At 57.0% G+C, this 27,619-nt stretch overlaps 2 protein-coding genes and 2 non-coding genes across 4 annotated transcripts; all 4 read right to left on the bottom strand.

Moving 5' to 3' along the window:
* Positions 1-408: 408 nt before the first annotated feature.
* On the bottom strand, positions 409-4,587 carry SELENOW (selenoprotein W). Its single transcript, XM_053447817.1, has 6 exons — positions 4,436-4,587; positions 2,968-2,992; positions 2,808-2,861; positions 2,555-2,629; positions 2,360-2,458; positions 409-794 (listed from the first exon to the last, which is right to left on the bottom strand). The coding sequence occupies exons 1-5, from the start codon at positions 4,480-4,482 to the stop codon at positions 2,378-2,380; spliced, it is 282 nt and encodes a 93-aa protein (XP_053303792.1). The 5' UTR covers positions 4,483-4,587; the 3' UTR covers positions 409-794; positions 2,360-2,377.
* A 13,629-nt stretch (positions 4,588-18,216) lies between these two features.
* On the bottom strand, positions 18,217-26,468 carry NOP53 (NOP53 ribosome biogenesis factor). Its single transcript, XM_047710834.1, has 12 exons — positions 26,220-26,468; positions 25,694-25,758; positions 23,934-24,045; positions 23,102-23,301; positions 22,662-22,732; positions 21,426-21,521; positions 20,025-20,129; positions 19,725-19,928; positions 19,285-19,460; positions 19,061-19,127; positions 18,383-18,459; positions 18,217-18,277 (listed from the first exon to the last, which is right to left on the bottom strand). Exons 1-12 carry the CDS (start codon positions 26,441-26,443, stop codon positions 18,217-18,219), a joined length of 1,458 nt encoding a protein of 485 aa, XP_047566790.1. The 5' UTR covers positions 26,444-26,468.
* Positions 18,909-19,018, bottom strand: LOC125090072 (small nucleolar RNA SNORD23). The gene has a single exon (XR_007124179.1). It is a non-coding gene; the product is annotated as a small nucleolar RNA SNORD23 (small nucleolar RNA).
* Positions 24,679-24,801, bottom strand: LOC125090070 (small nucleolar RNA SNORA54). The gene has a single exon (XR_007124177.1). It is a non-coding gene; the product is annotated as a small nucleolar RNA SNORA54 (small nucleolar RNA).
* Positions 26,469-27,619: the final 1,151 nt, after the last annotated feature.

The raw sequence follows: 27,619 nt of genomic DNA, 5'->3' as shown, positions 1-27,619 counted from the left end.
TGACGACATCTGCTCACCTTTCTCTACCAGGGGCTAATCCAACTCAACCAATTCCTAATTCCACCGTCAAGGGCGAGAGCCCACTTAGGATCCCAGTCCCCTGGCGGGTGGGCTCAGTCAGCCCTGTGACTTGCTCTAAGATCCAACAGAATAGAGCATGGGAAGCGCTCTCTGGGCTCTGAAGGTGGTGACCGAAGCTGGCTCTGCTGTCCCAGGACTCCCCTGCTTTCTGTCCCATCGCTGCTGAAGTCACCAACCCACCCAGATGTGGAAGAGGGGAGCGAGCCCTGGCTCTCATGGGAGCCCCGTCACCATGGGCTGAAATCGGTGCCCCCCACTGCCCGCCTCAAGCTCACACGCTGACACCCAGGTTCCACGAGCAAAATGGAAACTCACAGACACATTCCATTAAACTCACCCAATGTTTAATGAATAGTGAACCGTTGACAAGTCTGCCAAAATCTGCAACTCACTCACCCGATCTCTCTCTCGCCCCCCCCCCAAAGAAAAGGAAGCCAGGAGCAGGACCACCCCAAATGCCAGAGAGTAGCCAGGGGGCTGGGGGATTCGGGGAATGGGTGGGGAGAGGAAGGAGCAAGGCAGGGTGCAAAGTTACACTCCCGGGGGGCTGCGCACACACACACACACACACACAGGCAAGGACCAGGGGCGTCAGTCTCGGCCCCCACTCAGCGGCCGCAGGGACATCAGGGAAAGACCAGGCGTCCACGAGACATTTCAGTCCTTCCCATCATGAAGCGTCTGCCACCAGGGGCTGGGCCAAGGTCACTGGACTGTGCAGAGAAGAGGTGGGGGAGGGGTGAGTTTACAGGGACCAAGACCAGTGGGGACCCCATGAGAAAGGAAGAAAGACAAGTGAGGGGCAAAATGCAGTCCCAGGGAGAAACTGAGGCACGAGGACAACGGGATGCCCGTGGGAGAGAAGCTGTAATCCAACGGGCAAGGTGGGCCAAGACTTCGCTCTTAATAAATTTGGGGGTGGGGATGTGCTGCTGCGCAGCCACTAGCAGAGGTGAGAGTACACGTGTCACCTGTGCCCCACGGGGAGACAGCTCTCCAGACAAGCTGCCCACTGAAATGGGGTTTGGGGATGCCCGCGCCAGCTGCAAGCCCCAGAAAGACCTCTTCATGGCCCCCGACCTGCAAGGAGGACCCTCCTGGCCGCCAGCTCCTGGGAGGGGGGGGGGATCTCAAAGCACTGGGAATGGAATGTCCTGCCTGGGTGACATCCCGGTTCACCTGGGGCCCTGGGCTACGGTGCCCAGCTACGCTAATGACATGATTTACAGTGGGGGCCTTGGACCACAAGATAGCAGCTCCTGCTTCTGGAAGGGCCGGAGGCCAAGGTCAACCACAGAGGGCGAGCTTCCCTGTGGTGATACTCCGACCACGGGGACAATGAGGGGTCCTGATGCCGCCCCATACTTCTCCTCTTCACTGACTTTCATGGCTACCCTGCTGCTATGATCATCGTACCACCCGTATAACTTGGTGAGTCCTGAGTGCCCTTCTAGCAAATCCCGGACCCCGAGGGTGGTCTCAGGGACCCCGGAAACTGCACCCACAAAACATGCGAACAAGACCCACTGCTCCCTCTCTCCTCCCCAACGTAAGTCCCATGTTTGCTCATGTGGGAGGAAAGCATCCACTGACGGCCCTCCCTGGAACCCCAGCCAACCGCGGGCTGATGTCAGGAGCCACCTGTCAATTCCCACTTCCGGCTTGAAGAACTGAAAGCCCCGCCCCCACCCTCACAGCTGCCAGCGCGTAACTGAGTCAGCTCAAGCCGCTTTGGAATTACATAATTCTTGACTTTCTCTGTTTAGGGGAGCCCTCCCTTCATCTCAGAGCTGCACAGGAGGCAAGATGCTGCTCTGTATCGCATTAATTCAATCTTCGTGTTCAAGTTCACAGCGAAGGTGACCTCACTCTGCTCTGCTAAAAGACTCTAGGAAACGGAACTTGAGTTTCAAGCATTTGAAAACCAGTTTTCTGGATCCAAGTCTCCTGGGGACAGGAAATTAGGTCCACTGTATACTGACGGAAGGCAGGGATGCTCAAAGAGAGAGAATGGGAGAGTGCTCTCGGCCGTCAGGAGCCAGAACCTGGTTCTGGAGTGGGCTAGCATGGGGTGCCCAGTTTTGGGGGGTGGTTGGGGCTCATCTGGAACACACTGGCTTGGAAATGGGAAATCAGGCTCAGGAAGCCCTGAAAAGCAGTTCTGTGATCTAGAAAATAATACAGACAATGCTACCCATTCTGGATGGTATTGGGTTGGAAACGAGTCTTAGGTTCGGGTTATGTGGACCGCAGTGTGTACGAGCCGGGTCCCCCTCACCTCTGCCTTCAGGGCACATTAGCCCTGAGCCAAGGCGGCCTTGACAGCGGCCACCAGCTTCAGAAACTTGCTCTCTGTGTCCACGTAGCCATCACCTCTCTGGGGAGTGGAAGAAGAGGGAAGCAGTGAGATCCCAATGCCCAGCCAGCCTGAGAATAAGACGAGAAGGATGGACAGACAGACAGACAGCCATACCTTCTTGGAGTGAACCAACTTCCCAGCTACCATCACTTCAAAGAAGCCAGTGGCCTGGGGAGTTCCCTCGCCGCACTGGGGAGAGAGATGATGTTGGAGGGGTGGAGTGGCCCACCTGGGGACACCTGCACCTATGGGGTGAAGGGTGGGGCCAGCCCGAACCACCTGAGATACTGGGATCCCGCCCCCCTCAGGGCTGAGGGACACACAAGGAGACCCATCTCTGATTCTCCTCCCCACCACCAAGACTCACGATGTCCAGGCATCCCGGGAACTCATCTTCTAACTTCTTCTTGAGCTGAAGATACTGGAAAGGAGGTGTGGGGGTCAAAACAGGGGTCAACAGGGGCCACGCCGGCTCGCCCTCCTCCCTCATCTCCCAGGGACACCCTGGGGCTGGCCAGTCTGCTTACCTTGGACTTGTAGCCTCAAGCGCCACTGGTGGGAGGGAGTCCAAGAGAGTGGGTTCCAGGGGAGAGAGGGAGATGGTGGGGATCCAGGAAGAGGAAGAAAGTGGGGGGAAGAGGCAGGTGGGTGGCGGAGGGAGACACAAAGGGAAATGGAAGGGGGCCCAGAAAGACATGAAGAGGAACACAGACAGATGACAAAGCCAAAGAGGGGACAGACAGAGGAGAGGACAGACACACAGAAAATGTTGACAGCGGCACGGGGACAGGGAACAGGAGGCAGACACCCACACACACAGAAAAGCGACACCCAACAGAGGAGCCAAGCAACAGAGAGGGGGCGCAGAGCAAGGGGGTGACAAGGACAGACCACAAGTATGAGACACAGGCGTAAGGAAAAGAAACAGAAAACGGGGTTAGGATGAGAACCAGAGAAACAGCATCCCCACCCACAGCCCGGGGAGAAAGTGTCCTGAAAACCTTTACTCCTGGATCCCCAGGTCCTCCCATCCCTGAGGCCGGAATCCAAACGCCTCCCCAACCCCCTCAGCAGGCTATTTCAGGAGTGGAGTCTGGCACAGGCCTCCTGGGGGCCTCAAAATATCACTCCTCTCTCTGTTTTGCGGAGGGTGAGGGGACATTTCTAACCCGCCCGCATTTCTAGCTCAGCCTTTCAAAACCAGCAGCTGCCCCAGGGCATTTGACTCACGCTGGGACATGACCCACCCCCAACCTCCCCTATAACGAAAACAGAGCTAATATTCTCCTGCAAGCACTTTCTGGGAGGAGAAATGTGCGGAACGTGTATTTACTAGGCGCCCACAGGCAGGCCTGCCTATGCAATTGGGACGGGCGGGGGCTGTAAGGAGCAGTCAACGAGAAAATCCCCTGTCCACTCGGGACGTTTTCACGCTAGCGAGGAAGCTGGATCAAACATGCACTCCCTTCCGCGGTCCCTACCGAGATCACTCTCTCTCCCTCTGCAGATGGGGAAACCCAGGCCCGAAAGGGAGGAGGATTACTAACGATGGGCACCCAGGTCTTCATTCCTTTCAAACCCACGCTGGAACCTTCTCGAACCTTCCCGACTCTCGCCGTCCCCACCCCTTGACTGTTCATGGTACTGGGGGAGGGGAAGCCTAAACGTGCAGAGAGGTTCCGCTCCGGTTACAAAGGTGACCCCCGACCCCGGCTCCGCAAACGGAGCCCCCCGGAGTTGAGTGTCTTAAATAGCCCGACACGTGTCTCGGTTCCACCTTCGGAAACCTGAGCTGTCCTGAATGCCACGCACCCGGGAGGTGGATCAACGCCCTTCCTTCGCGCCAGTCCCCACACGCCCACCCCACCCGTAGGGAACCCCTTTTCTCGGGCAGGGAGCCCCGTGGGTCCAGCCCCCAGTCCCTAGGGCCCAGCACCGTCGGGCCGAGGGGTCCGGGCGGAGGTCGCGGAGGGGGCCTCCGGCCGTCGTGCTTACCAATAAACGACTCGGATGGCGAGGGCCATGGCTGGGGACCGCAGCATGGGCGCGGACAGCGACCCACCTGCGGCTGGCACGGACGCACTGCGCGGCTCGGGGATCTCAGCACAAAGGTTGTTACTCCGCTTTCCACGGCGCGAACCAACGAGGGGGGGGGAGCGGGGACGGCGGGAGCCGGCGGGCCCCCACGGCGGGAGTGCAGGGACCCTGTGACCCGCCACTCTGAGCCCCCACGCAGCCCCTTCCCTTCCCCCGCTGGGGTCGGGCCGCGTCCGACAGAAGCCCCCGGGGAAGCCTCTGCGCGACCCCTCCCGGTCCCCCCTCCGGGCAGGAATGGTACGGCCCCGCGGGGCGGGATTCGGGACCGGCGGATCCTCAAAGAAAACGGAATTGCCAAGGAAGGTGGTGGTTTTCCAGTGTGGGCCGGGAGGGGGCGGCTCTCGGGCCCCTTTTCTGCCTGGGAGAGGGTGGGAGGGCCGAGCCGGAAAGCCCTGGGGGTGCGCAGGGGCCCGACCGGGAAGCCCAGGTTTCCTGCGAGCACTGCAGGGCCGCCGCTGCCTGATGCGGGCAGGGCCGCTGGACCCGGCGCCGCCTGAGCGGCGAGGCGAGGGGCTCAGGAAAGTGCTGGAAGCGGGCAACTAGCTAAGGGATTAATTAGAGCGTGGGCGCCTCTCCGAGCCTCAGTTTCTCTGTGCGGAAGATGGGCATAATCGCCTTCAGGGACGACTCATTCATTTACCAAATATGTAGTGCGGGCCCACCTGCAGTCCGCGATGAAAATATAGACAAAATCCCTTCCCTACTGGGAGTGATTTAGCCTGGCGGCTGGAGGACATAAGGGGATTGGTGAGCGAGTGTCTGGCACTTGCAGAAGGCTCATTAAAGACCAGCTCAGCTGAGATCTTCCTGCCCCCGCTTCTGTCTCTGCCTCTGGTCCTTGGTCCTCACTTGCTATAACCCTGGCTCAGGGGGGATGGCAGACAAGGTTCAAGTTCCACTCCCCCTCTGTTGTGTGACTTCTGATCCCCTTGGTCTTGGAAGGATAATAATGAGCCTGGGATATAAAGCAACCAACAGGGCTGTGTGCAATCAACGGCCCCTAAACAGAGATCTTCCAGAGCCATCAGAACAAAAACCCAAATCTTGGCACCGTCTGCCCCTGTCTGGTCCCATCCTTCCCTCCTTGCCCTATCTCCCAGTGCCCTAGCCACATCGAATCACCGCGATCCCATCTCAGGCCTCCCCTGCTTTCCTCCTTCTCGGCCTTGGCACGTGCTCTTTCTCCCCTCTCCCGCTGCACAGTCGCGCTCATCAACAGCAATCAGCTCCGATGTCGCCAGCTAGACGCCAGGACCTGACCTTGACTGCCCACCTGCTGGTACTCATCGACCTTTGTTCCACATTTTCTCTTAAGCTCCTCTTTTCAGCTTGTCTCTTAACTCAGGCAGATGGAAAGCAAAGCCACTCCACCAGCCATAGCAACTGCCCTAAAAAGACCTCCAGAACCCCCAGACCACCCTGGGGTGGGGTTAAGCTCCCCAGACTCACACCTGAGCAGATGGTCGGAGGATGGAGTGATCCCTAAAATGACAAGTACCTTTATCTCATTATAATACTGAAATCTCCACACAAGGAGGAGCACAAGCCTCATTTACATAACAGCCACCGCGTGTTCCGGCACGTTGCCTTAAAGCGCATGCGCGAGCTTGTGCCCACCTCTATGTAGGATGAACTACTCATCCTAACCCTACATGAAAGACCCCACCGAGCCTTGCTTGGGAGTCACTTTTGGAAGCCCTTCTCCGTGATCTCCTCTTATTTGCTGCAAATAAACTTGTCCTTGTCCTAGTGTCGTTTCTGACTCACCGAGGAGAGAACTCAGGGTGGTTCCGTTACAATATTATAAGGAAAACATTGTGCTTCCGGGGAAAGCTGTGCCTTCTGCATAGTACATCTGTATTTGTTTGTCTGTCATCACAAAGTACGTGGCTTAAGCCACTGAGAGTTGGTTCCCGGTTCTAGAGGTCGGAAGCTGGGAGATCCAGGGGCGCCTGTCTAGCTCAGTCTGTGGAGCGCGGGACTCTTGATCTCAGGGTTGTGAGTTTGAGCCCAATGCTGGGTGTACAGGTTACTTAAAAATAAAATCTCAAAAAAAAAAAAAAAAAAAGAAAGAAAGAAAGAAAGAAAGAAAGAAAGAAAGAAAGAAAGAAAATAATATAAAATCTCCAGGCGCCTGGGTGGTTCAGTCGTTGAGCAACTACTTTAGACTCAGGTCGCTTCCCAGGGTCCTGGGATCGAGCCCCGCAACAGGCTTCTTGCTCAGCAGAGCGCCTGCTTCTCCCTCAGCCTGCTGCTTCCCCTGCTTGCGCTCTCTCCCTCTCTCTCTGACAAATAAATAAAATCTTTTAAAAACTTTAAAATTTTTTAAAAATTAAAAATTAAAATAAATAAAATAAAAATCTAAAAAAAAAAAAAAAGAAAGAAAAAGAAAAGAAAAGAAAGAAGATGGAGATCAAAGTGTCCATAAAGTTGATTCCCTCTGAGGACTGGGAAAAAGACTTCATGCTTTTTTCCTTGCTTGTGGTGTTTTGCTGGCTATCTTGGTGTTGCTCGTAAAAGTGTCACTTGGCTCTCTGCCTTCATCTTTACATAGCATTGTGTGTGTCTCTCCACATTTCCCCATTTTATAAGGACATAAATCATGTTGGATTAGAGACACCCGCCCCTCAGTCCAGTAGGACCTCATTGTAACTACTAACATCCGCAAAGAACCTATTTCCAAATAAGATCACATCCTGAGGTCCTGGGGGCTAGGACCTCAACATACATGAATCTGGGGCAGGACGCCATTCAGCCCAGAACAAATCCTTCCAAGCTGTGGGCTGTTTTATAATCCTGTCCATTGGGGTGCCTGGGTGGCTCAGTGGGTTAAAGCCTCTGCCTTCAGCTCAGGTCATGATCCCAGGGTCCTGGGATCGAGCCCCGCATTGGGCTCTCTGCTCAGCGGGGAGCCTGCTTCCTCCTCTCTCTCCTGCCTGCCTCTCTGCCTACTTGTGATCTCTGTCTGTCAAATAAATAAATAAATAAATAAAAATTTAAAAAAAATAATCCTGTCCATTGCGGATACGTGGAAGCAATGCACAGTAATTCTCCGTGTGGCTTATAAGTGACAAACATTAATGGGGGGGACACAAATATTCAGGCCATAGCACCTCCCCAAATGTTCTGCCTCCAATATTGGCTTCAACCTTCCCGATCTGTAAATGTGTCTGTTCTTCGAGCGTCCTCTGAACAGGGGGAGCCCAGCCTCGACCTCATGTTCACTTTTAGATCTGCATGTGTCATGGTTTTCCCAAAACCCATCCTGTAACAATCGTCCTCCAGCAAGGTTTTCTGAGCCTGGGTCAGGGTCGGGGTCCCCTCGACACTTCCCCTTCTCTGCTGCCACTGTCGCTCTGGTTCTCACAGGTCTGGTGACCCCCCGGCTTTCCCAGCGCACCCAGCCAGTGGCCGGGCACAGCACAGAAGCTGTGAGTGTTTTGTTGGCCAGGCTCTGGGCTGAGACCTTGCCAGGAGCTTCAGAGAAAAGGAACACCAGCCCCCCTCTTCTGCCCTGAGAACAAAGGGGTCTCTTGTCCAGAAGTTGGGGAGGCCGGAAGAATTAGTAGTGGTTTTGGGGGGCTGGGACTCTCCCTCTCTCTCTCATACACATGCACATAGACCAATGGTAACACACAAAGACTCACCCCCACCCGGGTACACAACTGCACAGCAACCAAACGGCAACCCAGCCAGAAACACAGTAACACAACAGCCTACACCTCTCCAGTCAGCCACACAATGACACCAAAGGCACACCAGGACCTCTGTAGACCACAGCCGAGCCAGGGCCACCAAATGTGTCAGACCCAAGGGCAGCCACCTCCACACACACACAGGGGACACACAGCCACATTCCAGACACACAAGAGCGCAACACAACGCGATCCAGCCAGCGGCTCAGCAGCTCACCCCAAGATCCAGCTCACTGGGGACGTATGACTGCAGACAAGGCACATCCTGCAGAATGAGGCCCCAGGCGCTGACACACAACGTAGGGTCACTGAGGCCGGCCGGCATGGCCTCCCCACCCCCAGCAACACACAACTCCACCCGCCCAGGGGACAGAAACAAATATGTACTACGTGAGGGGCATCGTGAGCGCTGGGAAAGAAAATAAAGCCAGGAAGGGTGACGGGCAGGGCTGGGGGAGCAAGTTTTATAAACAGAGCGAGGAAGCGGCTCTGTCCTTCATGAGAGCATCCTGCCCTTGAAGAGACAAGAACTGTGATGGTCCCATTTCACAGATGGGCACACTAAAGGCACTCACCTGAGGCCGGGTGAGCCCAGCGTCAGGCTGCGGAACCAGCTTCCTGTGGGCAAGATGAGAAAGGTGGGGTCAGGTTGAGCGGGGCCCGAGGGTGTTCTCAGGGACCCCAAAAACCCCGGGGGTAAAAGAGGCCTGAACTTCTGAGGGTCCAGGACGCCCAGTCTGCCTATCCCGGCCCCAGGGAAGATGTTGCTCAAGGCTTTGTGTCTGATGTGTCCCTGGAGCGTGACACGCCGACCCCTGCCTGTTCTTCGATGTCTTCAACACCGGGTGCAGGCAAGGCCAGCAGCCAGGCCACCTCTGTCTGTCTGTCATTCTGCAGGGGGTCAGGGTCACCCTGGGACTCCTTTTCATTCCCTCTACCCCCATCCAGGGAGGACCCCTGAGCCCGGAGCAGACTGTGCCCCAGATGGGGAGGACCCCGTCTCCTCCATTCTTGGGACCCACATGAGCCGAGGCCCCCTTTTTACTGGGGTTATTGATCTTCTAGGTTATTAGTTTTTAAGAGTTCTTTACATATTCTAGCTCCAAGTCCTTTGCTGGAGATAACGTTTTCCAGATACTTTCCCAGTCGGCGGCGTGCCCTCCCGGTCTCACAGTGGCATCTTTTGGAGAGCAAAGGATTTTAATTTTGATGAAGTCCCATTTCGTTTTGCTTTAATCATGCTTTGTCCCTTTTTGGTGTCACACCTAGGGTATCTCTGTCAAACCTAGGGCCACTAAGATTTCCTCCAATGTTTTCTTCTGGAAGTGTTTGTGTTTTTTTTTTTTTTTCTCTTCTTTTAGATCTTGTGTTTTCTTTCCCTCACCTAGCATTTTTTTTTTTTAAGATCTTAATTTATTTGTCAGAGATAGAGAAAGCGCACAAGCACGGGGAGGGGAGGGCAGAGGGAGAAGCAGGATCCCTGCTGAGCAAGGAGCCAGATGGGGAGCTTGATGCCCGCACCCTGGGATCATGACCTGAGCCGAAGGCAGATGCTTAACTGACTGAGCCACCCAGGTGTCCCTCCCTCGCCTGGCCTTTTATCTTGTCCAAACCAGTCACTGCCACCAGGCCTCTGAGTAGCATCGGCGGGGAGGAGAGAAATTTCCCGTGCTAACCTTCCGGGCTTTTGAGCTTGGGAGCTTGGCCCTTGCCTTACAACTGGGAAATTGCCTGATAAACATTTCCCTCCGGTGATATAAAACTTCCCTAAATGATAAGTGGGCTCACCGAGCCTCTGCCCTTTGTACAAAACAATATGGTTCACGCTGACACCTGCTGTCCTTCTGGAAGCCTGGAGTTGGGGTACAGGCCAGGCAGATGGTGCCCATGTTCCAGCCCTCCCCCAAAGCCTGCAGCTCCAAGGATCTAGTGGGCTTCCGTGGGCAAAAGCGTTGCACACAGGTGGTGTCGTGTTCGCTGTTGGGAGGGAGCCGGCAGGTGGATCCCTCCAGACCACACCTGTCTGATCCACTGTGTGTCCTTACTATGTTGCTGTCATCAGTCAACTAGATATGGACTCTACGAGCCCTTCTGGCAATCCTCAGAACACGGTGCAGAGGTGTGGGGGTTTGGGGCCCCCATCCCCACTGGGGTCCCTCACCGGACTCTGATGGAGAGGAAAGAATGTGGAAGAAAAAGTCGGTAAGACCCAGAGTTTGACACGTTGTTTGACTGTGTTTGGGCTTGAGGGACCTGACCGGAATCACCTTACGAAATGAAAATTCTAACTACGCTAGGTAGGGAGACAGGGGGCCGTTTGCACAGACTTGGGGTCTAATGCAAATTCCAAATGCCTATCTCCAGCCCCTCATTTCCAGATTTTTATAACCAACTGTCCACTTGGCACCTATAATTGGGTGTCTAACTGGCACCTGAAACTGTGACTCCAGATTCCCCCACCCCTGCCTCTGGAGCCCCCCTTCCCATCTCAGATCGGCAGCTCCACACGGAGCATAAACCTTGGCTTTCTCCTTGTCTTCGTACATCAGCTAATTATGGTGGATTTGGTTTCCAAGGGGGTCCCGGAGGCACCCACCCTCTCCCCACCTCCACCAGCCTGCCCACCTCCTGCTGGAGGACAACCCGGGTCCTCCCCCTCTTCCTCTGTCCCCTGCAGCCTGTCCCCCTTATAGGCCACCAGGGGGCGCCAGACCCACGTCTGGCAGCTCAGAACCCTCCGTGGCTCCCGCATTACCTGGTCTAACCAGAGTCCGCATTGGGGACCACAAAGGTGCACATGCTCTGACCCCCTCTGTCATCTCCAGACTTACCCCCTCCTTGCAGAGTTTTTTGCTTGTTTGTTTTTTAATTTTTTAAAGATTTTATTTATTTGACAGATGAGATCACAAGCAGGCAGAGAGAGCGAGGGGGAAGCAGGCTCTCCGATGAGCAGAGAGACCGATGCGGGGCTTGATACCACGACCCTGAGACCATGACCCGAGCGGAAGGCAGAGGCTTAACCCAAGCTTTTTGTTCTCAATTAATCATTTTAGAGCGAGCAATTCAGCAACTTTTAGTACATTCAGAGCTTTTCCTTAATTTTTAAAATGATCCTTAAGATTTTAAGTTTAAAAGATCCTTAAGGGCGCCTGAGCGTCTCAGTCAGCTGAGCACCCAGCTCTTGATTTCAGCTCAGGTCGTGATATCGGGGTCGTGAGATCAAGCCCCACATCAGGCTCCACACTCCGCAGGGAGTCTGCTTCAGGTGCTCTCTCTCCCTCTTCCCCTCCCCCCATGGGCACGTGCTCTCTCTCTCTCTCTCTCTCCTTTAAATCTTTTTTAAAAAATGAAAAAACAAAAAATAAAATTATCCCAAGTCATTATTTCTTCTAGGAAACGACGGCGATGAGGGATGGGAGGTGTGTGTATGTCTTTTGCGCGGGGGGGGGGGGGGGGGGGGGTATTTATTTATTTATTTAACAGAGAGAGAGACAGCCAGAGAGGGAACACAAGCAGGGGGAGTGGGAGAGGGAGAAGCAGGCTTCCCACCAGGATCAAGATACAGATCATTTCCATTTTCCAAGAAGTTCGCTCATGCATCTTCCTTGTCAGTTCCCGGTAGCCTGACCTACGTCACCACACATCAGTCTGGCGTGTCCTGGGGCTTCAGGTAAATGGAATCGGAGGGCCTGTGCTCTTTATACCCGGATGCACAAGGATGATGCCCCGATGGGTGGGGAAGGGGACGGGTGATGGGTCAACAGATGGAGAGAGAGACCCACTGATGGATGGAGGGGGTGAACTGACGACCGCTGGCCGCTGGGGGTTCTGGGTAAGGTCTCAGCCTGGCAATAGGGGAAGACACAGGGCAGGGGAACCGGGTGGAATAGTCAGGCTTGAGGCTTGACGCCCCTTGCCCACAGCTAAGTGACAGGGACCTGTAGAGCAACTGTCTGCGAGCTTCTGGCCTCATCCCCAGTGTGACCTACACACGGCTCGGCGGCCGCCCTACCCTCTCGCTGGCTCTCACCCTTTAACGCTGCTTGCCCGGCCGCCCCCTCCAGGTCTGGGACCCCTGCTCACCCCACTCCCTCTCTCCACCTGGTCCAGGCCCAAGTGGGGGTTACTGACCAGTGTGGACATGTTAATCAAATTCCATCGGCTGACCCGGACCTTCGAGTCTCCAGCCTCAGCTCACTGACCGGCAGACCCCCAGGAGCCCCTCTGGGCGGACTTACAGAGACTTCTCGAATCGGCTCCTCCTCTTTCGGAAAGCAGCAGCTTCCTCCCACTCGGGTTTAGCTTTTATCCCACTTATTGCAGTGTGGCTCTTTGAGGGGTCCTGAGTAGGGGCGAAGCTGGAGTTAGGGTCTCGAGGGAACCACCCCCCACTGCTGGCCCCAGGCGCAGGCTCTTGGCGCCCCCTGGCGGCCACCGTCTCTATCGCATCTCCGCACGCTTCCCCCTTGAACTTGGGAGATGCTGCATTTTGAGGGTCCATACCAGTCACTCAGAGAGAGAAGGACGTTAACGTTCACTCAGAACCACTGGCGGCGCCACGAGACCCCTCCCGGCACAGTCATCAGGGGCATCCACCCCCTGCCCTGGATCCCCCGGGGCAGGTCTCAGCAATCCAGCACCCCCCCCCCCCCGACCCCTCTGCCTCCCACCTCTGCAGGGCACCTCCATCCATCCAAAAGTTCTGCCTGGAATATCCTTGCTTATCCTTGATCTCCCTCTGGCCTTCGCACCCACACCATCTGTGCACTCCACCTTCAAAACCTATCTGGATTCTAGCAACTTCTACCTCACCGATTCCACACCGGTCTGGCAGCAGCGTCTCCCGCCTGGACTACAGCAGTTGTTTTCTCACTGGGTTCCCTGCTACATCTCTGGCCCCCTAGAATCTGTTCCCCACCCACAGTCAGAGGGACTCTTCTCACGTGGTCCCTATGGCCCAGCACAATCTGGCTCCAGGGTGCATTAGGGAGCTCACCTTCCACGCTCTCTCCTCGGTTCACTTGGTTGCAGGTAGATGAGTCTCCCTCGCCCTTCGTGAAGTTCCCAACCTCAGGGCCTTTGCACTAACTGTTCCAGCCCCCTGAAAATTTTTCCCTGCAATATCCACAAGGCTTGCCCCCCCCATTTTATTCCAGTCTCTGCTCAAATGCCAGCAACCAGGAGAAGACTCAGTATTTTGGCTTAGTACTTAGGTGGCTGAATGGGGCTGGGGACTTTTTAAAATGGTATTATTGCTGTTGAAGGAAAGGGAGGAATCCATCATGGTGCCAGGTTTCTGACCTGGGGGGCTCCTGTGATTGTCATTCTAGAGTTCAGATCACGGGACTTTCAATCATCACTCGACATTCTCTGCACCCAATGCCCCAGATGCTGTGGACATGTAGAAAAGGTAAGGCACAGAGTGGTGCAGGCATACTCAGCTGTCTGTGCTGCTGCCTCATTCATGAAAGGCTGGGCTCTCCAAGGGGAATGGAGAAAGTCCTGGCTGGACTCAGACTCTTAGCAAGTCTGTGTGGCCTTGGGTAAACCTCTTGCCCTCTCTGGGCCACCATCTCGTTTGCTGGCAAATGAACACAGCAAAAATGTCAGCTCTTCACAGTGGTTTACACTCACACAGACCTTAGAAATCTCTTAGTATTTTAAACATGATTTCCCTGAGTGTGAGAGCAACACATGGTTGTGAGGGGCAGGGATCAGAGCCTGGGCGGGGCCCTCAGGAATAACCCCCAGGATGACAGCATGGAACCCCGAGGCCACCACTGCCAGGAGCACTGGGTGCAAACACAACCAGCCCCAGTCGTGACCCTGGGGTGTCTTCCGCCACCCCGAGTCTCTGGAGGGGTCCACCTGCTGGCACTTGCTCTGGGGCCAGGGGAGGAGGTCAGGCAGGCCCACCTGGCGCCTCCACTGTGGGCAACACGGGAGGAAGCCGAGGAGGTGCAGGAACATGACAGAAGGACGAAGAACCCCCCACGATCCACCTGCGGGGGCACAGCCTCCAGCGTCCTCCTCCGCGCACGCGTTTCCAGACAGCTACAAATTGGTCAAGGTCCTGCGGTGCTCTTGGCCCCTTGAACAGTTCTGGGAGACAGATCCTAAGTGTTTCCCCAGCTCGTTGCACTTTCGTCTGAAAGCGGACTCTTTATGAATGGCAGAGCAATGGCCCGAGTGTAGACATCCCACTTGTAAATACCCGTGTCCTGCCCTTGCATGTCTGGACTATTTCTGTTTTTAATTTCCCAAACAGTGCAACAGCGGACACCTTTATTTGCATCAGGGGCTCTCTGTCCGCTTCTGAATTCCCGCTTTTAAAAAGGCTTTGCCCATTATGGAAAATACGGGGAGGCTGGAGATAGAAGGGGAAAGAACCCCCCGGAACCCCCCACCCGAGAAACCCTGGGCACCAGGGGGTTTGGATCCTGTCGACTTCTTTGCACAAAGCATCTGCACAGACACAGAGGCCGCTTATCACCCGCGCGTCTGCCCCCTCGGTCCCCTCGGTCCGTGGCGGGGCCCGCCCGGAGCCATGAGCTGCTTCCTTCCATTCTGCACCGCACTCTACCCCCCAACATCCCTGCACACGGTGCCTCTCCCCCAGCTTCCGGCTGCTTCCTTAGGGCCCTTCCCAAGAGCAATTAGTCGGTCAAAAGGTAAGAGCATTTGTGAGGAGTCTTTGGCACGGGCTGCAAGTTTCCACTTTAAACAAAAATTTTTTTGTTGTTTTTTCCCTAACATTGTTATAAGAGCAAACACTCAGGGAGCGCTAACTCTGTGCTCTGAACTTTCCCCGGGCGCACTCCCTTAATCCACGTCATAAGGCACAGTGAGGTATCATTATGCCCGTTTTGCAGATGGGGCCTCGGAGGCACAGAGAGGTTGAGTAACCTCCACAAGGTCACACAGCCAGGAAACCAGCTCCCAGACCCAGGTTCCTGATCATTCTCCCATTTGTTGGTGTCGGGACAGTCAGAGGCAGATCGAGATTTTGCAGTGCCTGGAGCTTTCACCATTTGGGGGAACCCACTGCAAGGAAAAGGATGTTGCAGACTGAAATGCAGGTGCAGGGCTGTGGAAGGAACCCCGGGAGCGAATCCGTGGCCCTGACACTTGAGCTCCAGCATCGCGCTGAGGTGCCCCCCTCCCCGCCCAACTATGTCCTTTTCAAAACATGTCACTGTCTTTGTTTTATGAGGCATCCAGGCGTCTGTCCACTTAACCCCCCTATTGTTCTATGTGTTTCAAAGGAAGTTGCAGACCTGAGCGTGGCCTTCAGCTTGCAAATCTTCAGGAGCTCAGAGTTCAGCATTTTTTCCGCCTTTGATGTAAAATTCAGACGCGCAGTGTTATTTACGTGCAGAAAACCACCCCCATGTATCTTTGCCACAGACCCATGTTCCGTCCGCAGGGGAACAGACGCATTTCCCCAGGCGATGGAGCGGTGCGGGCTTCCGGAGGGCTTTGCCTGGAGTCCGGGCTGCGGAGCGCGTCCTTGAACAGCGATGACCAGCCCACCCCCAAGTCCCCTCTATTTGACACAGGGGCTGGTGGCCGGCTCTGGCCATTAAGAGTTTCCTCCCCGGAATGGGTTTCTGGGTCAGAGGCTGAGGCTTAAGGCTCCCTTCGCGGAGTGGCTCTTGTGCTCACCGCAGCAGACCGTCCCCTGAGCCCTCCCCAGCCAGATGCGCAGACAGCCACTCTCCCGTCTGCACAACATTTATTTTTACGAGGGAATGCGGAGCGGGAGCCGCTCCTTGAAGCCGTAATGTTCCCCGGGATGCGGGAGGAAGTGGGGAGGTGGGGGCCCCGACTTTGGTCTCTCCCTCCCACCGCTTTCATAAACTGCTTGCTCGACTTTTATAAACATCGTGTCCCCGTGAAACGTCTCCAAGGGCCACAACAAAAAAGAGGGAAAGGCTAATAGAACACACTTGTCTTCTGACAGGTGATACCGGATGCAAAGTAAAAAGGCAACGGCCTGGGGGAAACATCTGGAACGTGCAGGACGGACTTCAAGAGCTGTAACAAATGGAGCTCCTCCGTGTCAACAAGGAAAGGACGGTCTAGGAGGAAAATGGCCCGAAGTTTCGCGCCAGCAGGGAGTGCCGGTGAGGGATACGGACACACAGACTCAACCGCATGGACGGCCAGATGGGGTAAAATGAGAACTGGAAGATCCTACAGCCGGAGAGCTCCGAGCCAACAAGTGGGCTGCTGCATTGCTGGTGGGTAAAAACCAGCCCATCGTACGAGAGGATTTCACGGAACCCATCAAATGAGCTCTGCCACGTACTCGCCCTCACAGCCCAGACATCCGCTCCCAGGTTCCCGTCCTCCGGATACATGTGGCGCAGCCCAGTACAACCCTCCTTCCCGTTTCCTTAGATGGGCCAGTGGGAGCCAGAGTCATGTTGTGACACACTCACACCCTCCAGTTCCAAGCATCTGTAAGGAAGTAAGATAAAGGAGCGCCCGGCACACACACACTTCTCCCAGACACGCTGAAAAAAGCCGAATACAGACCCACTACCAGTGTGATCGTTTCTAAGACACAGAAAGGTTAAAGAGCCATTTGTTCGATTTTTCCATGTACATGTATGGAGTTCAATGGACTTGAACACGGAACATACCAGAATCGTTCAGCCTGAACTGCAGTGACAGTTACTTCCGCAGAAGAGGGACGGGCTGGGCTGGAACACTAAGGCTCCGGGTCACACACCGTGCTGCGGTACCTCAGCACTCCATATCAGTGACACAGCAGGAATGTGGGCCTTTGTTACTTGGAGAAAAAAGGTTTTTAAAAAAACTCCTTTTTAGGGGCGCCTGGGTGGCCCAGTGGGTTGAGCCTCTGTGTTTGGCTCAGGTCATGATCTCAGGGTTCTGGGATTGAGCCCCACATCGGGCTCTCTGCTCAGTGGGGAGCCTACTTCCTCCTCTCTCTCTGCCTACTTGTGATCTCTGTCAAATAAATAAATAAAATCTTTAAAAAAAAAAATCCTTTTAAAATTGGTGTAGGGAGGAGGGATCAGTGTCTTCTGATGTGCCTCAGGTCCATCACCTTTTGGACAGAGAGGACTGGCCCCCTCTTGGGGGGGGGGGAATCCATCCACTTGAAAGTACAGTAGGTTTGGGGCACCTGGTCTGAAGCTGAAGCATTGGTCTTCGGCTCAGGTCATGACGCCGGGGTCCTGGGATCGAGTCCCAGATGGGGCTCCTTGCTTAGCGGAGAGCCTGCTTCTCCCCCTGCCTGTGCTCACCCTCTCTCTAATGAATAAATAAAATCTTTAAAAAAAGGACAGCAGGTGCTCGGCGACCATCACAACCACCCGTCGCCTGTGCAGCAGGACGGCAACCGAGACCTGCCTCTCAGTCACCCGGGCAGAGACGTGGGCCATTTCCCTCACCCCCCAGCTGTGATCTCCACTCCCCCTTCTCGGCTTCCCACCAGCCGGCGAGCCCCATCTCCTCTGCTCCCTTCCCCGAAGATCTTGCCGCGCCAGGCTCTGGTGGAGATGAATGTTCTGTTACCGGCACCCCCAAAGTGCTAGGGAGGGACAGAGAGAGACGCTGCCCCCAGGAGGGGGACAAGTCACACGTGAGCCCGAGGGGTCAGCCAGTGGTGATTTATTGTGGGGTAGGGGCTCCGGCATCCGTGGTGTCTACAACCTGGGGACAGAGGGGAGGGGGCTGAGGGTGCGGGGGCGGAGGAAGGGCCTCATGGCCTCACCCCCTCGACACGGGCCAACTCCGGTTCGCACCCTTCCATTTCCCTCTGGGGAGCCTCCCCCGCCCGGACTCTGGGCTCAAAGGCATCTAGCGTGGTGCCCCCTCCAGGTCGGACGGGGCCCCACCAGGAAGGAGGGCAGACGAGGGCCCCTTCTTCTCCTCGGCAGCTCAGAGCCCCGTCGGCCGGGCAGGGAAGGGGGCGCCACTTACTGGATCTCGCGGCAGGGAAGGGGGCGCCACTTACTGGATCTCGCGGAACGCGCGCTTCTCCACGAGCTTCACTTTGTACTTGCGCTTGAACCTGCAGGAGGGAAGAGAGCGGTCAGTGGCCAGCAAGCCCACCAAGCGCAGGAGCGGGAGGTTTCCCAAAGCCCTCCCTCCCCGCAGCAGCCCTGGGGACCCTCACTTGGCTCTCTCCCGAGGCTCAATCATGTTTCTCTTCTGGAAGCTCTTGAAACGGTCGCGGAGAATGTTGCCTTCCGGCTGCGGGACACAGAGAGGGAGGCCTCAGTTGGGGGGGCCCAGCCTGGCCCTGGGCTGGTGGGGTGATGTGGAGGGACCCCTGGGCTAGGTCCGCAGCACCAGCGGGATGGAGGCTGAAGAGGCGGAGAGTGTGCCGGGCATGCGGCAGCAGCGGCACGGGCCAGGCTCAGACCAACAGGGCGCGCGGCCTCCGGATTAAATAGAGTTGGCGGCAGCCCCGAGCCGGGCCCAAACTGCGGGGTCCACGGCCGTGGCGAGGCACCCAGGGCCCCGAGCAGGTTCTAAGTGCGTGCAGGACAAGACCGTGCTGAGCTTTAAGGAGACCTGCCCAGCACTGAAGGGGAGGAAAGGTGGGGCCGGGACCCCAGCAGCTGCTTTGGGGGACCCGGCTGGGAGGGCCTTCCACAGGCCATAGGCTCCAATCATACCAGTGGGCCCCAAAGACCCCGTGCCCTCAGCCCCCAGGCGTCAGCCCAACCGGCCCAACCCTGGGGCAGCCGTGATGTCGCCCATAGCCCCTGCGGGCACGGGGAGCAAGGATGGGTATCATCACTGGGCACGGGGTCTCCCCTACAGCACAACACCCCGGGCGGGCAAATACCTTCAGGGTCCTGAGTGAGTCAGACAGCTCCGAGCTGAGCTGCACGTCGATGTCGGGGGCCTGGTACCTAGAGAAAATGGGCAGGGGTGTTCAGGGGGTTGGCCTCGCCCAGGGCAGCAGGCCCTCCAGAACAGGGGGCTCTGTGGGGAAATGATCTTCTAGGAGGAGGCCAGGAGGGAACCGGGACCCCAGATCCCCGCTCCCCACCCCAAGCCAGGCCTCACTTGAGCCGCCCCAGCCTGCGGGGTCTGTCCGCCTCAGCCAGCCGCTGTGCCCGCCGCTGCTCCCGCCGCCGCGCCAGCTCCGCCAGCCGCCGCGCCACCTGGGCCTTGATCCCGCGTAGCCTGAAGAGCTCCTGGTGCCGGAGCCGGGCCGCCCGCACCTCGGCCTGCTGTACCCGCTGCAGCAGAGCGGGTGGAGTCAGGGGCCCAGCTGAGCACCGTTCCCTGGGAGACCTCCCCCCTGCTGAGGCCCCTCCAATGCCACCTCCCCGGACTTCCCAGCCGTTTCCCGAAACCACCTTCCTTACCCGCTGGTGGTCTGTAAATCCCACACCCCCAATATAAGCATCAGGGCAGCAGGGACTCGATCTAGAACATGCCCCGTCACATCCTGAGCCCACATGCCGCGGGAGAAGCAGCAGGCTAGAGCCCACAGCGCTCACCATCTTCCGCGCCGCCTTCTCCCGCCGCCGCTGTTGTTCGGTCTTCTTCTCTGCCGCAGCCAGGCGTGTGGGTGCTGGGGAGGCCTCCACTCCTTCGGCCGGCTCCCTTCCAGTCTCGGGCCCCCTGTCCTGGCCCTCACCTGGCTCCCCCTCCCCATCTGACTCCTCCAGCAGCCCCTGGCACAGCTCCTGAAACACAGACTCCTGGGGTGGGGGGGGGGGTAGCGGCGTGTCAGGGACAGGGTGGGGGGGGGCACAGGGAAGGCAGGGGCAGGGCAGGGCGGGCAGGTGTGGGCTCACCTGGGTGGCAGGCTGCTCCGAGGCGGGCAGCGCCAGCCGCCTTTCCAGCTTCTCCTCCTCCTTCTGCCGCTGCAGTTCGACCTCGTGGGCTGCCCGCAGCAGGGTCTGGGAGGGGAAGGGGTCAGGGCTGAGGACCCAGGGACTTACAGACAAACCCAGCCTCCCACCACTGTGCCCCAGGCCCTCGTCCACCCCACCCCACCCCCGCGCTGTCAGGGGGTGTGCCCTCCTCACACGCCCGTCTGCTCCGCCAGTTCTCTTAGAGGACAGCCCGATCCCTGATCTCTGCACTCGGTAGTTTTGTTCACGCAAAATGCAGAACAGGCAAACGTGTAAAGATAGGAACGACAGTGGGGGCCGCTGAGGGAAGATGGGGCGGGGGGCGGTGATGGCTGATGGGTTCCAAATTTCTTTTGAGGGGATAAAAACATTCTAACATACTGGTGAGGGCCACTCAGGCCACACAACTCTGCAGAGACGCTAAAAACCATTACATCCCACGCGGTGAGTGGGCGAGTCCTAAGGCGTGGGAGCGCTCTCTGTGACACAGTTCAAAGAAGAACAAGAGACATGGACCGATCTTCCTACGTTCTTCCCCCACAGCCAAGCCAGCCCGCAGGGGATGGCGACGGCCTCTGCCTGTGACCGGCCTCCTCCCGCTCAGCGTCCTGGCGCCGGCTTCGCCCACACCGTGTTTCAGGCTCGGAAAACTGCTCGCTCTGCTCCGGGTTGGCTAAGGGGCCCATTCGTCATGAACGAGGCGGAAGGGCACTCGCTCGAGCGTCCCACGTCTGCTCCATGATCTCGATCTGTCTCTGGGAACCTGTGCTCCCCGAGGCCAAAGAATGTCCCCTCTGTTCACGACACCCGCGCTCAACGGACATCACCAATATACAGTGACTCCCACAGCCAGGTGTCCGCTGCCAACCTAGCCTAGACCTTGGAGAAATCTCACCGGCTCAGACTACTAGCATTTCTTTGAGGCCTTTTGCATCTAAGCCCGTGGACTCCCCGAAAAGTGGCATGGCATGGACTCATACACCCCCGGGCCTTTGTACACACGGTCTCTGGCACACGCCTGAGAACACCCATTCCCCTCGCTCCCCACAGCAAACTCCTCCTCAGACCTCTGGTCTAAGCTCTGATATCCTCTTCCTCCAGGAAGCCCTCCGTGACCCCCAAGGCTAGGCTTGGCGACTCCTCTGGGTTCCCTCATCCCAGCCCTCTGGGTCATCACTATCTGGGAACAGGTCTGTCTCCCGTGCTGGACCATGAGCCCCAGGAGGGGAAGTCGGGGGTTGCCTCAGTCACTGCCGACTCCCCAGCAGCGGGCGGACACAGGAGCCCAGTGAGGCCAAGCCAACCAGGTGGCCAGGCCACAGCTGAGGAGAGGCTGCATACCTGGTGGTCCTCAAAGGATGGGTTGTAGGAGGCTCCAGCTGGTGTCACCTCCACAGCAGGGACCTGGGAAGGTTTGGTGTGCAGATGCGGCGGCCGCTGGAGGAGGACAAGACTCATGAAGCCTGGCAGCCCCACAACTCGAGACCGCGCATGCTCTGAAGCCGGTTCTCCAGGCGGGGCAGGTGGCAGAGGCCTCGGCAGGGCCCACGGCCTTCCAACTGGGAGGTGCCGGTGGGTCCAGCGTCTAAGACAACGGACACCTGCTACCCAGCTGCCGTGCTACCCAAGGGAGCCACAGCCCCAGGATGAGAAAGCTCCCTGCGGGGGGTTGGGGGGGGCCCTGCCTGCCTTTCCTGAGAAAAGTCCCCGTGACTCCTGTTGTGGGCACCACTGGTAAAAACACAGGTACAGGGCACCTTGACTCTAGTCCCCAGTCTGTCACCCTGACACCTGCAGCAGCCTTGGCAGAGGGCGTGAGGTGGTCTCTGTCATTCAGAGTAGAGGACAGTGGACAGAGGGCTGGCAGGAGCCCCTGGTGTGGCCCGGCCCCTGCCGGAAGCTTGTGACAAATGCAGAAACCCAGGTCTACCTGGCCCAAATCTGAATCCGATCAAGACCTATGCCTCAACAAGACCACAGCAGGGATAGGGGGTGGTGGTGGTGGTTGTCCCTCTGGCCTTCGCCCAGAAGCCTCTGGGTAACCCCAGAAGCCCCCGGCCCCCACCCACTCCCCACACCCAACTGCCCACCTGTCGCAGTGCTTCTGCCCCCGGGCGTCGTCTTGAGTCCCCCCGCCCCCCCGCACGTCCACCCACCACGATCCTGACTCCTCAGAGCTGCTACCGGGACCCCACTCTTCTCCTACGCAAAATCACTAACAGGAAAACTCCAAAACCCAAGCTCCTTCCCACCAGGCCAGCCTCCTCTGAGCTGCTACTCAGCCCCGCCCTTGTACTCCTTAGTTCCCTGCCCAGAGGCCCTGTCCCAGCACAGCCCGCGTGGGGAGGACCTGTCGGCACAGGCCCCTTCTCAGGGAAGCTTTGCTCATCCCCCAAAGCACCCCACCGACTGCCGGCACGCAGCCCTCTCCTCTGGAGGCACCAGCTCGAGGCCTGGCTCCTGCACGCGCGGTCTTGGCCCCTGGCTGAGACCGAGGCTCTAGGGCCCCAGTGTAGCGCCCACCACCCCCGCCCTGCTCTGACCAGTCGCCAAGAACCCCCTGAGCCACAGTCTCACCTTCACCCCTTTCTTCTTGGTCTGCTCCAGGAAAAAGGCGTCCTGGCCAGCCAGGGGCTGCTCCAGAGGGTCTGTGGAGGCAATACAGGGTGGCTGCTGGGGGCTTGCCAGTGTGGCCTGAAGGGCTCCCTCCCACCCCTCCTCCCAACAAAGACAGCACCAAAACATGGACAAGGGAAGGACGGACTCTCAGACCCCAACAGGTTTTGAACACCAGGCAAAAGAGCATACAGAAAGGTCCCAAAGCAGAAGGGAGCCAAGGCTAAGGGGCAGGGGGGAGCCCTCAGGAAAGGGAAGTCCAAGATACTGAACTCTGCTGAGGATCATCGAATTACCTGCCAACACCTCCCTCAGACCCTGTGCGCTTGTGCAGCACACAACCTGTAAAACTGTGCATGGCAGCCTTGTCCCCACCCACAAGTAACAGCAGGGGCACTCACTGTCTTTGGCCCAGAGATCATAGAAAGGCCGCTCGACGGTATCTTGGGGCCCGGGCTTGGCTTTGGTAGCAGGAGGGTTGAGAAGCCGGGCCTGTGCCCTGCGCACCTCCCGGGGCAGCTCGCCCTGCTTGGCCAGCTTCTCCCATAGCTGCTCCTTCCGCTTGAGCTTCCTGGCATTGGGGACCTGGTGGGCGAGGACGCTGGGTGGAGAAGTAGCACAGGTGGATAAAGCAAAGACCTGAGAAAGGGCCCAGCCCCTCCCAGTCGGGCCCTGTACCCTACTACCCAGCAGCACCTCGTACAAGGTGCACCTCCTCCGCACTCCTCCTGCCTCTCCCACCCAGCCCGGGGCCTCTCCCCTGACCTAAGAACCAACCACACGGGGGCCTCTGCAGGTCTCCCAGGAACCTCACACATCATTTCAAAACTGACCTCAGTTGGTCCCCACAGCCGCTCCTCCCATACCCCCATCTCAGGAGTCCACCCCATCACCCATCCAACCTCCCCTCCCTCACAGCTGTCACTAAGCTAGCCTGCTGGGCCTCCTGATGGCTCCCAGCCATCCCTCCCCTCCACCCCCAAAGCTCCTGGCTGGGCCGAGGCCCTGCACTTGTCTCCTCAGCCACAACACCCCGGCCCCCACCTCATTTCCTCCAACCCACCCGCAAAGCCCCTGTCCGATCCCATCCCTCTCCTCCAAGTGACGCTCACCTGACCTGACCCCTTCCCCCCCAGAAGTGGGTGGCGGCTGTTGCACAAGAGGACGAGAGACGAGATGCCAGAGCCCAGCAGGAAAGATGGGTCTGGGGGTGGGGGTTGGGGGGACACTCACTCTTTGGGGGCAGGGACCTTGGATGTGTTCTCTAGGATGAGGTCAACACGAAGGGGTTTCTTGAGAAGAAGTGATCTTTTTTGGCTTCTGGTCCTCTTGTTCAGCTCTGGGGCTGGGAGAAAGGAGAGCAGTTGAGGCCTCGGGCCTCCTCACTTCCCAAGAGCAACTCCCCACCCCTGCGTTTCGGCCCCACGGCAGCCATCAGACCTGCATCCCAGGGCAGACAAGGAGGCCCCAGGCTGGCCCCAGGCTTCCACCTGGGGAAAGAGGTACCCAGAGTGTCCAAGCTCTGCCCGGCCCCCCCCACCACACCCATTTCCTGGGCCACCTGGAAACAGCCCTGTGCTGGGAACAGAGAGAGGGTCAGACCCACAGCCCTGCCCTCTAAGGGCTTCCAGACAAGGCAGGAAAACCAGGAATGCTAACGATTTAAGGCGACCAAGGGACACTGAGGCCCAGGGAGCTGGACTCGGGACCCAAAATGGCTGCTTCTCAACACGATGCTTTTCCACCTTCTTTCACCTGATAGTGAAAAGCAAACTCCAGGACCAAACACACTAGAACAGAACCCACGTCCTTCCGTTTCCTAGGCTACGTCCTAAAGACTTCACTCCTCTGCGCTTCCAAATGAGAACCTTACACGCCTAACTCACGGGGTTGCCTGGAAAGGTCATGACTGCAACAGCATGAGGCACCGTGATCACCTGGGAAAGCCCGCAGTCACTATTACCTTTCTTCTTCCTCCCTGTGTCCCCAGGACCTGAAACTGAGAGCCACGAGTCAGTCAGTCATGTGTCCCTGGAGCTGCTATGGCACCGGAATGGAGCCCGTAAGCCACGGCCAGACTAACAGGCCACGAACAGTGCCTCTTTCTTTTTTTAAGCCAAAAACAGAATCAATCAACTACTTCTCCTCTGTTCCCAAAGAGACTTCATACTCGCCAAGGCAGGCCTTCGGGATTACCCTACCTGTTCCCTGGGGCAGGTCCTGCCTTCCCCTTGCTGTTCACACGCCCATCGGCTCCCTTCTGTGAAAGGTGACCTCTTCAATCATCACCTCTCACTCGCTAGCTTAGTCTCCTGCACCTCAAAGCAGGCCCTTTTCTGCTCACGGAAACAGACCCTCTCACGTTCGTTGGAACGGACCCCTGGAATGAACCCACACTCGCTCCCTAAGGGCACCCTGCTGTTCACGCAGCTTGCCACTTGCTCATTAAAGAAGACCCTTAGCTTGTTTTCTAGCTCCTGGTTAAACCGATCGTCTATTTTTGGTCTGTTCTACTTACCCTTGGAAAACCTATTATTCACTCAAACCACCCCTAACTCACCTCTCCTGCACTGTTTCAGCAGTGCCTTTCCGCAAATCAAAGAAACCAAATTAAGACCAACTTCTTACCTACTCGTTAAACTAGATCTTACTCGTACTCAAGCACGTCTTACTAAAACAGGTCTCATCCTTTCCAGCTTTTCTGCAAGTTAATGAGAGGTCTGCTCATTTGCGTCTGATCTACTCACAGGCAGACCCCTGCTGGCTTCCGTGTGCCAGATGGAGACTCGATGAGAACTGCCAGATTGAAGACTGAGAGCTCGGATACCCCAAAAAGAAAATCTGACTTGTTAGTCTTTCATTCCAGATCCTCTTGTTTATAGTAAAGACCTTTCCTGGCGGATGCCTGCCACCCAAGCCCTGTCAATCATAGTTAAGACTAAGATGGACTATACAGAAGAACCAAGCTGGCACCACCGAAAGCTCTTCCTCACCCTTTTTCTTGGAGCCGGTGTCCACGAAGAAGAGTTTCTCATCCGGGGCCTCTGATATCAAGCCACTGGGAGACAGGAAGGAGAATGTCAGCCAGAGATGTGGAGGCTGCGAGCTGCTAGGGAGGGAGGCTTAACTTCTCAGGGGGCCTGGCTTTCCTCTAGTACTATGCACATTCAAGCACCTTCTTCCCGCCATAGGATTCTACCAGGCTAAGGCCTCTCCCTTAAAATCACAGAACTCAGTACTTAACAGATCACAGCGCTTAAAATATCGTAATATTTAATTCTCAGCATTACACAAAGGTTGGTGCACGGGACGCACTTAGGTTACAATTACTAGTCACTTGCCTGAATTATAATTTAACACTGGGGGTCCTGTATCTGGTAACCCAACCAAGACCCCCAACCTCACCCCAGAGGGCAGAGGCGCCCGATACAGACACGCGCAGCACCCCGGACGTCCCCGCCAAGCACGCTCGGACTCGCACGAACGTGGCCCAGATCCCGGAAGTCCCGCCCCACGCACCCGCTAGTGCGCTCCTGCAGCCGCACGTCCTCCAGGAACTGGTCAACTTCCAGCCCCAGCGGCTCCTGAGCGAGCCGCCGCCAGCCTCGTTTCCTGTTTCTTGGGCCTCGCCGACGCCGCCTCAGCGCCGGGTCCACCGAAGTGGGACGGAAGCCCAGGAAGCCGGAATCGGCCTCGCTTTTCAAGCACGGCGTGCTGCCACGGCCACTGCCTCCCGGCGCCATCTTGGCAAAGGAAGCATTCTGTCGCCGGCGCCCCAAAGCCGGTTTCTGGCCTGCGCGCGCAGATTTCCCGCCCCCTCCCGTGACCTACTTCCGGTAACCGCAATCTGGGTAAAGTGACTGGAGCCGCCAAGGGGCGGGAATAAAGGGTAAATGTCTCCTCCCTCTTATGCAAATTCCCGTGGGTCTCGGGTCGTGGGTTGGCGGCTCCAGCCCTGAGCAAACACCTCTCCGCCTAGGAAAATTTTTTAAATCTGCGTATATTTTTAGTCTTTAACTTACTATTTATTATTTTTAATCCAGTTGTCTTAAAAAGGAAAATCAGAGCCGTCCGTGGCGGATTCGGCGAAAGACACGCTACAGTCTCAGAACGTTTGTGTTTTTAGTGTTCTGATCCTAGAATCTTGGAAATCCAGGAGCTCTCCGAGTGCCGTGTTGGGAGCACAGAATCTCATATGCAAAGTGTTAGAAACATACAGGGTTGGCAGTGCAGGCTGGGAATCATGAATCCTGGACAAGCTGCATAGCTGTGCCTCACTTTCCCCATCTGTGAAATAGGGACAATAACGGTACATCAGCCTTCAAGTTTTTCAGGAGAGGAAACGAAATAATAAACCCACAACAGTGTTAAGATTGTACCTGGTGGGGCGGGTGCCTGAGTAGCTCAGTCGGTTAAGTGTCTGCCTTCACTGCGGTCATGATCTTGGGGTCCTGGGTTCAAGCCCCAAATTGGGCTCAAGCCCCAAATTGGGCTCTCCCTCTAGCTCTGTGCTTTCTCTCTCTTTTTCTCTCTCAAATAAATAAATAAGTCTTAAAAAAAAGAAAAAAAGAATGTGCCTGGTATCCAAATGTTAGCTTTTGTTACTGGCTCGCCCCCTGAGGTTTCATCTTAGAATCAACTAATCCTTGCTGTTTACAAATAAGGAAGGAAGCTTGTACGCCCTTGGGCTCTGGCAACCATTCATAGGGATCCAGGAAGCCCAGAGAGGGAGGGGGCCACGCCGGGGATCGCACAGCGGGATCCTCGCGACCCGCCCTGGAGCCCCCGAGCCGGGACTGAAATCCGGGATTCAGCGCGCAGCCCGTGCAGCTCCCGAGTGCCCGCCAGGGGGAGCTGGGAGCCGCGAAAGCTGGAGAGCGCGCGTGGGCGGCAGGAGCGCGAGGTCAGCGTGCCCCGGC

The sequence above is a fragment of the Lutra lutra genome, chromosome 17, assembly GCF_902655055.1.
Source record: "Lutra lutra chromosome 17, mLutLut1.2, whole genome shotgun sequence".
Lineage (NCBI taxonomy): Eukaryota > Metazoa > Chordata > Mammalia > Carnivora > Mustelidae > Lutra > Lutra lutra.
The sequence above is the reverse complement of the archived record's forward strand: the minus strand, read 5'-3'. Positions and strand labels throughout refer to the sequence as shown.